This window comes from Empidonax traillii, unplaced genomic scaffold (genome assembly GCF_003031625.1).
Source record: "Empidonax traillii isolate 1590-97213 ecotype Southwest subspecies unplaced genomic scaffold, ASM303162v1 scaffold1274:size141774, whole genome shotgun sequence".
NCBI classification, from domain to species: domain Eukaryota; kingdom Metazoa; phylum Chordata; class Aves; order Passeriformes; family Tyrannidae; genus Empidonax; species Empidonax traillii.
Window position 1 is genome coordinate 49,598 of NW_020956467.1, and position 16,495 is coordinate 66,092.

At 38.3% G+C, this 16,495-nt stretch overlaps 1 protein-coding gene across 11 annotated transcripts in view; it reads right to left on the minus strand.

Moving 5' to 3' along the window:
- Window positions 1-16,495, minus strand: part of LOC114069490 (tubby protein-like) — a 96,379-nt gene that overhangs the window by 48,415 nt on the left and 31,469 nt on the right. For 4 of the 11 annotated variants that reach the window (XM_027906311.1, XM_027906304.1, XM_027906307.1 and 1 more), the window contains exons 3-4: window positions 15,741-15,903; window positions 4,497-4,634 (exon numbers count right to left, since the gene is read on the minus strand). In XM_027906311.1, the coding sequence (XP_027762112.1) occupies window positions 4,497-4,634; window positions 15,741-15,903 (301 nt within the window). The remainder of the gene's footprint in view (window positions 1-4,496; window positions 4,635-15,740; window positions 15,904-16,495) is intronic. The other 7 variants (XM_027906306.1, XM_027906309.1, XM_027906308.1 and 4 more) reach the window with 2 other exon arrangements.

Consider the following 16,495-nt stretch of genomic DNA (forward strand, 5'->3'; position numbering starts at 1 on the left):
GTGAAATGATGCTTCTTATTCAACAAAAGCTGCTGCTTTCTTAGCCAGCCAGTGTTAATGTAGCTGCTTGTTACATATAAAAATGGGACAGGATGCACAAATCAAAACAGTCAGACAGGCGTGAAAGAGAGAGAAGAAACAGGGAAGAAACAAACCAAATCAAAATGTGAAATAGCCATCCTGGCAGGAAAAGAGCTGTGTGTAAGAGTAGCTCGTCTGCTTCCTGACTCTCAAAGTCTGCAGGAAATACCCAATGTACTATATACATTTAATGTGCAACATAAAAGAGAAATTTCTGGGATGGCATTGTTTATTTCAACATTTTAAACACACACAGATTTCTGATTTCAGTGACAAAAAAAAAAAAATCTACATTTATATTGTCCATGGCAGTTCAGACCAGGTTTTTCCTAGAATGTACTTAAATGCTCTGAGTGCCAGAGTGCTGTTAAAAACAAACAAACAAACAAACAAACAAACAAAAAAAAACCAACAAACAACCAACAACAACTTTTCACAGAATGATTCATGAATTTTCGTACCAGATTTCACTTTGTATTAACTCCTGACTTTGCAAGGTTTTCTGATTTTCTTTAAAGGTTCCATTTTATCTTCCTGATTTACCCTATTCATAGCCAAAAAAATCACTTTATCCTGTATATTTATTTACTTCTTCACAAATCTATATTGGCAGAAAAAATGCACCAAACAACATAACCCACACCACTGTGTACTTGTAACACCTTCAGGAATCTCCAATTTTAAAGAATCATTGAGGTATTTTGACAGCTAAAGATGCCCTGTTGAGGTACTTGCAATACTATGTAGGGTGCATAATTTCCATAGACTCCTGCTACAAATACTTTCACTTATTTGCACTATCTTTCTGTTGAACCACCGAGTGATACTGTACACTGGGTTCACTTAGTATCCTTAATATCCTTAATATCCTTAATATCCTTAATATCCTTAATCACTCCTTATTAGTGTCACAAATCAAACCAGAATTTGATCCACTGTCTGCATTGGAAAGACAACCATATTCCATATCCATTTGTTACACTTAGGGGTTCTTTCCAATACTGAATAATATGTCAAACCATAAATGGGAGAGCGAAGCTTTCAGAAATATCAATTTAATGTGCTAAGTTGCTACAAAATGTCATCAATTTACTGCATTTGCAGGCTCTGCCCAACAAAAATTATGCTTCTTTTTAAAAATAGGTACAGTGTGTACTGCATACTGCCATTAAGAAATACCAGTAATACTCAGATTTAGAAAAAAATTGCTGAATACCATGCTACGCATCACAGAATTACAAAATGCACTGCCATGAGCAGTTAGTCACATTTCTTTTCTTGCCTTATGTTAGTGTAAGCTCACTAAACCTGATATTTCTCATATTTGTCTTTAGCACATTGTTCTGATCGTAGTTTCATCATTCTTCAAGCCACTTAAAAAGCATTACACATCTAAGATCAGAGTACAGTCATTACTCTACAGCTTCAACATCTATTCATGTATAATTCAACAACTTTTTCTCTGAATTAGCTTATTTTTCATAGGATCTGGTCTAAAGGTTCTTTTTTCTTAAAACACAAAGGATTTGGCTGTGCTTACAAGGGTAATATTCACTACAGCTAGATACTAACAGAAACCTTTAAAATGCTATTTTAACATGTAAAGTGAATTCACCCCTCAGCATTTGTCCTGCTTGTTTACAGGACGTGCAAAGGTTACTGTCAGAGTGGAGACAAATCTGAAGCAACTGCAAAGCTATAAGCAAAAAATTTCCCAAGCTTTGGTCTAATTACCAAAGAACTCCCTCCAACAAAATCTCTTGTGCCAAAAAAAATTGCATAAAACCACTTACCCTTCATCCATATTCATTAGTTAGAGCTGAAGTTATAAGCAAATTCATTCAATACTATTATAAAACCTATCCTTAAAATTCACATTTAAAAGTAACTCAAAAATTGATACAAGTTCCACTACAGAGTTCTGTTACCACTACATTTTCTTCAGTCCTGAAGTACAAAATTAGCTATGTCTGCAGTGGATTTATCAGTAAAATCCGTCTGGAATTTTTAAGATGCATTTGGTTTTACTTTTTTGTCCAATAAAGCAATATTTTGGAGCTTTGGTAAGAATGGAAGACTGGAAATCCAGTTACAATCCCCTGCAAACACTACAACACTGTCAAAGGTAAACCAGATATTATTCCAAGGGTGACATTATACATGAATGAACAGTAAAATACCAGCGTACAGAAAAAGTAGATGAGCTGGATGAGATGGTGGTATGTGCACACTCTGAACATAATATAACTGACTATTATGTGTTACTAATCATCAACATAAAGTTCAGGAGAGGGGATACTCGACACTGCTTTTAGTGTAATGGATGAATAATGCCTCCACTCTCAGGAAGCATGCACAAGATGCAACTGCTGGGCAAATGCTGGAGGCCAGGGAAGAGCAAACATAGCATAATGGGATGAGCAATAAGGATTGCAGCAGAAGCTGAGATTTCCAGAGCTAACAATTTTAGTTTCCAACAGCAGTAACAGCAAGCAAAAGTTCTCAGTCTACATAAAGTGACTTTACTTTTACTGACACAACTTGCTTTTATTAATATATGCCAACATTAGCCCGGTTGTGGAACCTTTCAGAAAATGAATAAAAATATTATTGGCATGTGAGAAAAATACTAGGTGTTACCTGCTGTGAGATAATAGAAAACTGTGCAGCTCCTTCACAGTAAACACACTCTGCTCACGGGCTAACCCGCCTACATTTGGCAGAGCTGCCCAACAAATACAGCCCCAGACACACATCACTGGGCTCTGCAGAACAGCCCTGCGAGTCAGACACTTCAGTGAGTGTTCCTTGCTGTGTGTCTCACTGGGCCTTGGAATATTTTAGCCAAGAGCTCATAAGAAAACTGCCCAGAACACACATGGCTGTAGACAGATAGTGGTCCTATACAGTGCAGATCTGTCACATCAAACCTGCTGTAACTACCAGCACAGTACCATCAGTTCTGAACACAGCACAGACACAGACACTCCTTAAGGGCAAAATAGACATCATATGAGATGAAACAGAGCCTCAAGGCTATGCCATAACCATGATTTAAGTATTAGCTTGCATAATGCTCCTTTTCAGCCTAAAACAGGTTTTCTGTTAAACTCGTAAAAGAACTTTTACTCTTGAGCATGATGTACTTCAAAATAAAATTTGGCACTTGTATTACTATACTGGAATGTCATTACCTTTTACATTAAATTGGGAGACATTAGCTTTCAGTTCATTTATTTTGCCAACAATTTTTACATTCAGCTAATTTTACCTTTTACTTTTCCTTATTATTTTAAGCCTAGGTATTGGCACACACCATCTTTTTTCAAATATATGAATAAAGTCTTTAGTTCAGGGCCAGACTCTAAAGCCTGTCTAACCTAGGGCTTCCCTTGCAGCCAGAGGAGCTACAGACAGAGAGACAATCTGTAGATTCAGATCTCAAGAATTAAGCTGCAATACGTAAAGGATTTTACTAAGGTAGGCTCAAGCCCTGCAAAATCCCCATAGATAAGCCCCAATACCCTGACCTCAATAATTAACCTTATTAGTCATTGCTATCTTTAAACAGATTGGCCAAGATATACACCAAGCAACAATGGAGACACTGTTGGACATGCACAACACAGGAATACAGTGCAGGATAGTGTTACAGTGGCTTTATTCAAGAACAGTTGAAAGTTATTTCATTTCATTAGTCAGTCACCACCAAATAAAAGGTAACTGTATGTGGCATAACAACCTCTCTCTCTTCGTGAGTGTGCATACATATATATATATATATATATATAAATATGAATGCCAGGAGCCTTTTGTCACTACCAATAGTGTATTTTTTATTTTACCTAATCATACACAAAATCACTGCAGAAAACTTTTCATACAAACACCTCTCCAGTGTCAAGCAGGAGGGATAGAGTAACACTCATGTAACAACTTCAAAAACCCCTTTGAGGCTGTTATCTCAGTTTTGCTGAATTGATTTTCAAAGTGTCCACTTAAATACTAATTTGTAAGAGTCTGGACAGAAGTGGTTGCAATTTAGGGCTGTTTCTCCAAATTACATTACTTGCAGATAATGTAAAAAACCATACTGTAGTAAGATGGTTCTCATTTCTTTAATAATGCAGGAAAACACCTGCATCCTTCCATCAGTACTTTCTTCGTCCTCTGCAATTTGAACAAACACTCTCCTTTGGAAAAGACTGCATTTACAAATTTTAGTCTTTCACTCCCAGGTTGTACATGCCCAGAAAAGACCAAGTCACACATTTTCCCATCTCAAAAAAAAATTTCAGGAAATTAATTTTGGACAATTTTCAGATTTTCAAAGAAATTAAAAGAAAAAAAAGAGAGAGAATTGACTGCAAAAAAGAATTAATTTAACATCTGACATTCAGCTGCATGCAGCTAACCTTTGTGTTTCCCTTTTTTCTCCTTTCTGGTGCTGCTAGTCTGACAGCTCGCAGCTGATCCCTTGGTTTTTTTAGTTGGTTTCGGAGCTTGGGCGTCCACTACCACCTTTACATCCTCCTGTTCGGCCTCCTGCACTGCTTCAGAGATTCAGGGTACCCCACCAAAGAGAAAAACAGAAAGAGAGAAACAAAGAGAAAGAGAGACAAGAGAGAAAGAATTGAGAATTCTGTGAAGGTATAAAAGAGAAAGCAGACATAGAGTTGTTTGGTATTTCAGACGATTCATGCAGTGAGGAAAGTCAAATAAACCAGAATTTGCAAAGCTACAGTAAAAACCTGAAAGTATTAAGTTAGTTGGGATATATTTCTTTACTTTTTTATATCCTCCCAGTAACATATCAACTCCTAACTTTCAGGCTAAAAGTGACATCAGAATATTAATGTGTTGCTGAGCTATTGTAGGAAGAAATTTTCCTCATAGTAAAGCTCTGCCAGACTGATCACCAACAGTGGCAGCATGAAGGCAGAAAAATTTTATTTACACTTTGTAGCATCAATGCTTAAAGCTACATCCTAACTCTGTAAACAAGGAATCATCTGAAGGTTACTTTCAAAACACATCCTGCACAATTGTGTAACACAGTATGATGAGTAGATCTGCCATGCATTTTAGGGTGAAATTATATCCAGTCTGAATTAAAAACTCTTCGTATTTTGTAACACACAAATTAATTCCTTAGAAGTCTCTACACAATATGCATGGCATAAATTGGGAATGTCAGTATAATTCATGCAATGCTAGTTGTTTTCAAAGTAAAAGGAGGCTTTATCATTCTCCTAAAAGCATGGCACGCTTTGAGGTCAGTATTTGCATCTGTGAAAGTAGCACACACCATAACTCTTTCTTCTGGCCATCACAACTGCTTTTGTGAAATAAATAGAGGCATCTTCAAACTTCACATCCCAAACTGCAGGTGGGCACTAAGACATTTTGGGATTGGCTGCTGGTCACTGTTAAGTGCTAAGCCCCACTGTCTTCATGTGGTGACTGCAGTTTATCTCCCTGGCACTTGGGCCTCCCACCCTTTCTTTTTCCCAAAATTGAAGTGCTTTCTTTAAAAGGATTTAAAAAAAAAAAATCCACTAAGTACCCTTACTGGAAAAAACTGGTTGTCCCTAAAATTGCTTCAAAAATATCCTGACAAACTTCATAAGCCCCCAAAAGACTATATGATTCCCAATGACGTGCGGACTGCCACTAATCTCTCTTTGAAGGTGAAAATCCTCCCTAGGCTTTTGGCCTGTGAAGCAACTCTCTCCTTCACCAGATCCTTCATGGGCATGAATAGCAACTGAAGCACCACGGAGATTCTCAGAGGAGAAAGATGAGACAGATTTAGTCATGTCTGTGTAGACTGTAGCTCACAAACCCACAGCCACCCTCCCTAGCACAGCAATCTGTTATGAATAGCATTACATTCTCAACACAATGAGCACCTGAGGCTCTCAATAAACACATGCTCCTTTTCTCATTATGCAGAGGAAGAGTTCAAGTTTTGTAGAGAATGTACATTGAATTAGTAGAGGAGTGACTAAAAGCCCAGAGAAACAGCTTGTTACTGCTCAACTTCTCATTCCTGTCTTTATCGTTTCCTAATCACAGGACTGCAGTCCCTTTGCTGAGTGTAAAGGAGCACTGGAAATGAGCAAGACAATCGAAGGAGTGAGTGCACAGGATGCCAGGGAAAATGGCACATAAAAGACAGTACACTGGGTCTTATTTCCACAGGCATGGCAGGCTCAGACTAAGAAGAGAACCAGAGTCCCTACTCCACAGTTTTTAAACAGGTGTGATTTCCCTACCCAGCGTCTATGCTATATTTGTAGCTCAGCCTCTCTTTAAAACTAGTCTGTGTTCTTTTGTTTTGAAGATAATAATCCATGTTATAATTAAATTCAGTACTTTAAAAATAACCTATATTAAATGGCCAGACAGTTCTCTAAATCATTTTAAATCTGGTCACATTCATTCACTCAGAGGAAGCATCATTTACTTGGTCCAAAGCAGTGATTAATCAGCAAAGGATGAAACTTTCTGACATTGTTCTTCACCATCTTGCCAACCATCCTTTGATCTAACAAGTAAAAGACTGAAGTTTTTTGAATTACTTTTGCCTCATAACTTTCAGCAAAAGACTAACTGTATCTGATGATAAGTACAGTGAGGGAGCTCCAAAGGACAGAGAAGGAAATATTCCCAGTGCTTTACTCTGTAAGGCAGAGAACAGGATTTCAGTCCAGTAGTCATTTTGAGCACGTACCTACACTGCTGTCTCTGGTAAACAGATACAGGTGATGGAGGCTGCAAAATAAGATTTAGACCATAAACTTGAAGATACTGCAGCTGGGTTCATGAAAGGGAGTGGCACAGAATGTCCTATCTCTAAAGGATACATTTCTGAGCATTAACATTACATTTAAAGCACTACCTCTATACTAAATCCAAATCTGATCCCAACACCCCATCTTATTCCCAGCTATTAGCTATCTAGTAAATAGTAGACCTCAGCTAAGGCTCATAAACTCACTCATGTTTTCTCTTGTGTTATCTCTCTAGATACCAAAGAAAGCATTTAGCTTGTGTTCTGTACAAATTCAGTTCAGGACAGCCTGAGTTCCAGGAAAGTTGATTATATACTTGCATTTAAGCACAGGAAAAGCACCGCTCTCCCCTGCCCGCAAGTGCCAACCTCCCCAAACATCTCAAGTGTGAGTGCTGCCCACTGCAGTGTGGTGGGAAGGAGAGGTTTATGCAGCACAGCAGCTCCTGACAGCAGGCCAGCCAGGACTTGGATCCTTGCAGAGGATTGGGCAACAGGCTATATTCTGAAGCCTGCTGACCCACCTATGCTGTGAACCCATCCTGTTCAGCGGGACCAGAGGCTGAGATGTGGAGCAAAGGAAAAATACGATTTTCCTTTTCCAGAGCTTTCTCCTGCGCTGGAGAGCTGGAAGAATGATCGTTTCTCAACCCCTCTGTGCTCGCTCTGCAGATGGTCATTAGCATGGGGAGCTTTGAACTTCTCAAACCAGCACTTCTAGTCCACCTTTGTGGAGATGAAGCAATTCACAGAGGCAACCTTTATCCCCAGCCATGTTGTCAGGGGATCAAACGTCTTCCCCTCTGCCCTTTAGTACATCTTTGGATCACTAAGTAACAGTCTGACAAGAATTTCCTTTCTCAGCAGGATGGGAACCTTGAGGCAAACTAACCTGCATTCTCCATGGGCTCTAGATAGCCCCGTAAAACAATTTACAGTTCCCTGCCAGAAAGCCTAAAGAAGGAAAATGAGATAAACTGGCCTCCCTAGATAATATTCACTGATACAACAATATGACTATGTCCTTAGCTGGATGTTGAAAAGTTGAAACAACGATAGGTAGTACCACAGGATAAATAAAGAACCTTAAATGCAGCAATCTGGGGATGAAGTTTCAAAGACTGTCACTCAAAAATGTATTCATTTCAGTACAAATAGAAATTTAGGTAGCTTTAAAAATCCCTTTTGATAGTTATCTTAAACAATAAGAGACTACATTTGAAACTCTAGCCCAATATTCCATATGGCTCACTCCAGATTATTAAAATCTTCACTTAAAAAAACCCAGAGATTTTCCTTTTCTATAAGAATTATTCATTTGTACTAGAATTTGCGTTTAGACAAGACAAAAATGGAGGAGCAAGTGCTCTAGTGAGTCAGCATTCCAAACAGAAAAATCCACTGGACTCTCAGATCTGATGTTTCATTCTCATTTGAACTTATAAATTGTAAAAAGTAGTTTTGAGATAAACGCCAAGCTTACAAATAAAACAACTACATGAGTTTTAATTTCAGTGTTATTCATCCATGATCATTAAATCAACTACTGCCCTCCATGCAATATTATAGAAAAAAAATACTTTTGGAGAGACAGAAAAGAGCATAGATTGTGATATTAATTCAGGATCTGAGATGAAAAGAGGAGCAAACAACAAACAGTCTATTAACATAATACAAGGTGAGTATAGAGGGGCTTCCTCAAAGCAGAGAAGTGCAGTGTGCCAGCTTTGCCTCGAATCACCAATGGCCTAAGTGCTAAAAGGGGAAAAAAGAAGCCTCTCCATGAGCCTGTTCTGTGTTGGACAACACTGCATGTTACAGGGATAAAGCTACAGCACACAATCAAATAAAAGGATGCAATTTGTAAGCATGTGAGTAAACTATTACATAGGCAACTCAATACTTCTTTTTCAATTCTGTAAGCTATCCACACATGTTTATATGAGTGAATGAAAAGGAAAAACATATCTTTTCATTTGGCCTTCACAATGAGAAGTTCACACAGGAAATTAGTTTCAAAGTAGCATGAATGAAAATGCAGATTTTTTTTTTTTTCATTTGCATGACCATTTTTCTTGATATGAGTGCTTGCACACTCATGATCTTAGAAGAAGAAAAAGAAAAATCTATGAGTCATAGCTTACAAATCTCTATCACATAAAAACGCCATGCGCTAAAAAAAAAAAGCGGCTTTGATCAGTGCATTATGTGAAGAATAACTAACTGAAAAATTACAAAAAGAAAATAAAATAATTATAAAATTGTGCAGTGTCTGGGAAACACCTTAAGTAGAAAGAGGTTGAACCAGACAATGAGGAATGTGAGACAAATCACTGGCTCTACTGCATAAGGCAAATACTCATTCTATTTACCAACGTCCTCTCAACAGTGAAAGTGAAACCCAGAATGAGTACCATGCAAAGAAAGATAAACTACAATTCAGTCAGTGTGTACCTTAACAAATCAAGGCAAAGTGGTTGTCCTTTTCTAACTGTTGCCTTAGATGCTCTTGTGTATTACTATAAGAATGGTTTGCTGGTTTACTTTGTAAAGTTCTAGCCTTAGTCAATGTTGCTGCTTATTTGGGCTGTCATTCATTATTACTTTATTTAATCAACTTAGATTCTGAACTGGTCTAGTACTTCTACAATCACATAAAAGACACTGGATTCTATCAGAAATATTCTGAAGATGGTCACACCCACTATATTTTACAAAGCAATGAAATATTTTTATTAGTTTTACACAGACGATAAAAAACATGAATTACAAGGGCCTGAATTGGGGCAAGAACTTTGCTGTGTTAGTTACTATTTAATCACATGCAAAGATTTGATTTCTGCCTCAAAATGCTTATAAACAAAGTCATTGCTCTTGCAGCTAGTAACTTACAGCCAGATTTCTGATTTCCAAAACCTTATATTGGCTATAAATTCCCTAAGGCTCCTTGCAGTTTATGCCTTTAACACTGATGTGTTGACCAGGCTGATGTTAAAAAGGTGAAAATACTCAGAAGTGAAATTGAATGTGAATGGGCTCTGAAAAAAGGAATGAGTGTACATCAGAACCTGGCGATGCTTAAGGACATTATTAAAGGCTCATTGGTTTAAGAGTTCCTCAGAAAGAACAAAGGAAGAAACTGAATAAAAGATTCTTCTTAGCTTCCATGCGTCTGCTGCCTGATCATGGGGAGGGGGAAAGGAAACAAAGCACATGAAATGGAGAGTTAACAGCAATGAATTGCACTTTGGGAAAGCACACAACTTATAAGGAAAGCTAAAATTATCCATGAAAAACCTGTGCCAGGAAGATTAAAGACAGTAAGAAATTACATAATTATTTGTGTATTAGGGCCTTGAGGGCACAACCAGGTTTTAATTGCACTCACAGGACTCCCTGGGGGCTTTCACCTCCCACCCTGCCCAGGGACCACAGGTTTTATTTCACCTCAGCCTGGGGCTATGCTGTAGGTGTGCTGCCTCCCAGCTGTGTCTCCTGGGAGGATCCTGGCACTACAGGGAGCTCATCTGCTCCATGGACCAGTAGGTATGCTGCAGCATCTCCTTTCCATCCTGACGGGCACCCTGAAGGGCCCTGGCCCCGGTTCATCCCTTACCATGTCTGGCACTGCTGAGAATCCGAGCAGTGCCCGGCTCTACCTGCTGTGTTCGAAGCCTTCGGGATGGTGCTCTGCTTGTGAGGGCATTGGCACTGCTGGGGTCACCTCCTGGCCCCTCCTGCTGCCACACACTGAGATTGCCCCACGACTGAAAATAACAGCTACATGTGAAGTAGTAACTGAAAGTGAAAATACTTTCAGTAGAACTTCAAAACAAAGAGAAGGGAGACATTTTCAAGAAATTTCAGGCTATGGCCTCTTAACTTCCTTCTCCAATCACGCAGGAGCAAGAATGAAAAAAAGACCCACTGCTACCCACTGCTCTCTGATCCTCTCTGCTGGGTTAGTTTGTTTATTTTGGAAAAGCACTAGTGCAGTAAGGATTGCTGACAAATCAAAAAGATGCTTTAAAAGATTAAGGTGAAGAGACTGTAGCTGAAATAAAGATTTCAGAATATATGCTTATTGGAAGTTAAGTATTTTGACCACATGATACTTGGAGTACTGCCTGATCTCTCGGTATTAATAGCCCTTGCTATCTTCAAAAAATAAACTAATACCTTCTCATCTCAAGGTCAGTGGAAAACAGGAATAACAAGACATTGTTTTGATGAACACGCGAATTTGTGATTTTTTAAATGAATAGGTAACTCATGTCATCTTTTAAAGTTGACAGCTTGATACTCATCAGAACTCTCCCTCATCATTCATGGTAAATAAGCAGAATGACACGTCAAATGTAACAATCCAGAGCCATAAAACTTTTCATCAGAAGTCTCTTCAACACACCACACAACCATTACATCTAGATGTGCTGCCAAATGTCAAAGGAGGAAAGCAAGAAAGTAATTTTGCCTTTTTACACATAGTTAATCTAAATCTCTAAATTGGAAGTTGCCATGAAAATTACTCTGAGTGTATCTAATTGAAAACATTTTTAATTTCAACTCTTAAAAAAAAAAAAAAAAAGCCACAGCTGCAACAAAGTATGGCAATATTAATGAAAGCATATCTGGCACCCATTCAAATCTCTGCCTTCCTCAGTGCTGTGAAAAGAAAAATCACTCCCCAATGGAAATTCACCATTTTCACAGAAGTAAAATTACTCTTCTCTGTAAAAATGAGCTTTCATCATTTGCATTAAATGTAATTAAATAATGTAATTAAATTGTCGCAGTAACTAGTGTATCTCTGCATGCTATTTGGCTCCAGGAATGCTCAGTACATATTTGCAATCCAGATTGAAAAGAACTGTATTCACAGCAGAATTCTGCAATGTCAAATAAGGCTAAAATGTTTGGTTTATGTTTTAAACAAACTTCACAAAATAAGAGGTGTAGAGATACATGAAAACAAGCAAACAGATGTAATTGTGACATATTATAGAATGGGAAGTAAAATATTTCAAAATCTTTAAACAAACAGGTAGCAGTATGTCCTTACAAAGGGCACCGAATCAAAAATAAATCACAACACATAAAGACAAAACAATTTGTAAGTGATCTCTCTTACAAAGAGGGATAAAATTTCTTCCAGTGAAAAAATGCCTTTGCTAACTTTTATACAGAATTTAAACTTAATAGCAATACAAAATGTTGTTATTCTTATTTTGCTCTATATAATGATGAAATAGCGATTAAGACGTGTATGGTACTGCAAGAGAGAGAGGCCTTAATTATAACAGTAATAACTAGAGCCAAACATCATGGAAGTCAATGGAAGGACACCTATTGCTTGAAATGGCAGGCAGGTCATTTAGAGCCCATCCTACGAGTGTACCTACCTGCTCTGCAGATGCTGACAGGCAAGCACTGTGTTACCACTGGTAGTACTCCAGCTCAAACTAACTCCTTATAGAGTGGAGTGCCAAGGATGTTTTATCTTGAGTTGGTCTCTTCAACTTTAATTCTTGTCAGTTTCCACAGATATCTTTTATTAATTAATCAGGCATTATGCCAACAACCAAAGGATTTAAAAAAGATACACTCCGTGTGAGTCATTTGCAAGCTACAGTATCTGAAAAATTCTACCTGTAGGTGAAATATGGGCAGGCACTGAGAAGAAAATTTCTGTCTGGAGAATTGTGCATGGTGCATTCTGCAGTCACTTCCTCACTGGAAGGGCACCCATCTCCTTAAAGTCTCACATCACGCAGAAGAATTGCTAGTAACACTTGGAAGGAAACAGAAACACCCTTTTATCCTACCCATGTGTCACTTCTGTGCCTTGAGGTTATTTAAGAAGAAATTATAGTGATTCTGGCAACACTCCTCCTTATTGTGTGGAGACATACTTTCAGGAGAGTCATTTTGCTAGTTATTAGACTAATAAAAAAGAAACTCAAAAAAGCCCTGCACCTATTCAGTTTCATCCTGAATTAAACTTGTCCCACCATCTTCAATCCTGAGCATGTGTAGGAAAGCCACATCTGTACATGCAGTGTAAGGAAGCCACATCCCCTTAGTGAACTGCCCCAACCAAGCTCACTCACAGTCCTTAATTAACACCCCTCCATCCTATTGCATCTCAGATCTATTTGAGTTTCTCTTCTTCAAGCTAGTTGAAGCAAAAAAACATGTAGCCAGGGGACTAGCAGCAGTCACCCTGCAGGGATTCAAAAGGGCTCCTTTATACATATAAATTTACAATTAGCTTAACTAGCTAAATATGCTGTTCCGGTATATCTGCCCACAAGTAGCTCACCAGGCTGATGTTCTATTCCAGAACAAAATTTACTGACTTTTTACTTAACACTCTGATAATTTTTCTGCAATTTAGTGAGTTTTTATTCCAGAGCAGAGTTGTCCATCAGGGAACCATTGCAGCACAGATAACTGCATCAGAATAAGCTGTGGCAGTGTATGAAAGAGAATTTCCCAGCACAGAAAGCCCAGCATCTCAGAATTGCTGAGATGTTATCTCTGACCTACTTTGCTCAAAGTACCATAGTGATATCTCCACACAGGCATCCAATTATTTGTTGAAATCAACAAGTACTTTTGTGCTACATAGAATTAGTACAAGCTAAAAAAAAAAAGAGAGTAGAGCAGGATGATAGGTGGAAAGAAGTGTTCTTTCTGTAGCATTCGCAGCACAGGAATTGATTTCACAAACATGCTCATCCAAGCAATGTAGTTCATTCAGCAGATCATCAACTCCCATCAAAGAGTTGATTCTTAACTTAAAATCAGCATGCCCGTAACAGCAACAAATGAACGGAAAAGAGCAGAATAGTTCTTTAGAAACGGCCCAGCTGTCTCGTGCATCCGACACTGCCACATACAAATGTTGTCATTGAAGGGGAAAAAAATGCCAGCCCTGAAGCTGAACACCATAGTTAGAAATGGTCACCAAAACCTAACTACGTACCATGCAAACGGGGTAACTTGAGACACTAAGCACATTCCCAGAGAAGACCACACCGAAAAAGGACACTTCTGGAGTTACCATAATATTTTCAAAAGCAACATGCCTAACAAAGGATTTTACAAGGCAATAAAACACTCCACTAGGTAATTAAATTCTCCTAAGCCGGCTTTTGCTAGCTGTGTGCTTTATTACAAGGAGAGCTATCCCAAGGGATTAACTAACTTTGTGTTGAATATGAGAAACATTACTATATTTTTCTGGTCTCCCGAAACCTTGTAAAATATTGCAAGGGTTTGAGAGACAAATTTAGAACAAGCTGATTTAAGAAGAATACATTTCCAAGTATTCCAGTAAACGGTGTGGTATAATATTACAGGAAGGGTCACTTTTACCTCAAGAGCACAGTAAATCTCACTTACAGTTAGGAAGTCCACTCTGGTGCAAATTGGTGCAAAATTTAGCTCAGTTAGTGCAGTTCTGAAATTTGCTACCATTTAAGGGATGACAATGTCTCTTTCTCTGATTTGTGAAAATTAAAACCTCGTTCAACTGACAATACAGGAGGTTTAGTAAACCACAGCACCTCTACGCCATAAGATACTACTTAGAGCATCTCTGTACCTTTGATAAACTATTGAGTGAAAGAGGAAAGAGGGAAAATTTCTGATTTGTCTGATTAAAAAATAAACTAATTAGAATTTTGTGCTAAATTAAATTCTTAGGTTGGACTGGAAAGAAATTTTGTTTAATCTTAAAAAATTACTTCCCAGACCCTGAGAAACAGTAAAGAGAAGGCAATATCACTAATGCTTTTAATATTTATTAGAAAAACAAAATTAAAATAATACTTTTAGTAAAAAATAATTCTCCTTCTGAAATCACGGTATCCTATTTACTTGCAGAAACAAGATAAAAAAGGCCTGTTATTACAAAAACCTCAACATTTAAAAAGTACAATTTCCAGGTTCTAACAACCAACTCTGCAGCTGTAACCAACCAAAAATTTCCATCAGTTGCTAAGTGGGGGGAAAAGACTCTGAAACCTCAACTTCTCAAAGCATGATTAGCTAGCCCACTGAATACCTACCTTCTCCAATGTTGAAAGATGTGACCGCGAACTGAAAATGAAACAACAGGGCAGACAAAAAGTACAGCACATGCAGTATATTGATAGAGATCCTGAGGAAAAGTATGCACATACCTTGTCAGGGGGCCAAAAAGCATGGGCCATATGAGCACAGAACTAAATAATGCCTGGCTTCCTTAGGATTTATTTCTGATTATTAAAGCCTTTGAAGTCTAACAATACTGGCATTATAATTTTTTCCCCTATGGGTGTGATACTGGAAATTTCTCTGTCCCTACTGGATTCTGTAATCTTTAATAAGAAAATGGAGACATCGTTCAAGCTTGAAATGTTCTTCTGTACCTACTCACCTATTTTAATGGGCCTTGCAGAAATACGGCATCTTTCACATTATTATACTCACTCTTAGCTGAAATGAGTTAACAGACTTCAAATTTGTCATTAACACTGTCAGGCTTAAGCAAAGATATGTAGAGAGGAATACACAGAGTGGAACACATTAGCTTTGCTTCAATAGGAACCAAAGCTGAAAACATTTAAAGAGTCATGGCACAAGGGACAACCCACTCTCCCTTCCCCACAGCACTGAAAGGGCAGCTAGTTACCTTGCTCCTTCCTGTTATGCTAGAATTGCAAGTTCTATTGTTTTTATCCCTGAACACAAGTGAAGGATATCAATTATTTACTAAAATATGCAAAACAAGAACCTTTGCTCTCATTAGCTTAAAATCAGCAGGGAGAGCTGTGACTCGCAGTAAATGCACAAGCTACAGATGACATTCTTATACCCTGGTATATGGTGCTGCTGTTGCTGTTAAGATACGACTCAACCAACGGCGCCTGTTCCTCCGAATGTTTCGTCCTGCGTGTCCTCGTCCGACTGTCCACATTGGACTGGACCATTAGTGGCTCCTGGCGCTTTTTTTTCTGCTTCTGCTCTAGCAGTGCCCGCTGGAGAAAACACAAAGAAAAGCATCTGTTACTGGACTCCAAACGGTAGCAACCTACAACGAAAAACGATGGATACCTTTACACCTTCTCCGATTTTACAGTGGCAGCAGTTGGTGAGTGGGATATTTGGTAACAGGAAATCTTTCCAAAAAGCCACGACTAACCCACTGCTAAAACATCTTCTGCTGAAAACAGCAAATAATTAGAATAGATCTTTCTGAGCAGTCTACCAGCTGTTAGATCTTGCTTGGAAAAAACCCTTGGGAAAACAACAGTGTGAGAATACTGGCTGTGAAGCAATGGGAGGGTGAGCAAGAGCATAAGGCAGAGATGCCAATTTCAGTTTCTGTAAATTAAAAGCAGGTAATTGCAAACTAGAATCAAGTGATAATACTGGACATGAGCCTAATTTAACAGCTATAAAAGAAGAACTTTAATTAAACACCTAAATTTCTCAGCTAGACCTGCTGAAAACCAAAACCTCCAGCATCCAGTGGCACCATAGGCAGCTCTCTTTGAGCCCTCCTCCACAGTCTTAGATAACTGAACTGGTAATTTCACTTATCCATTACCTTACCATTTGCTTGCTCCT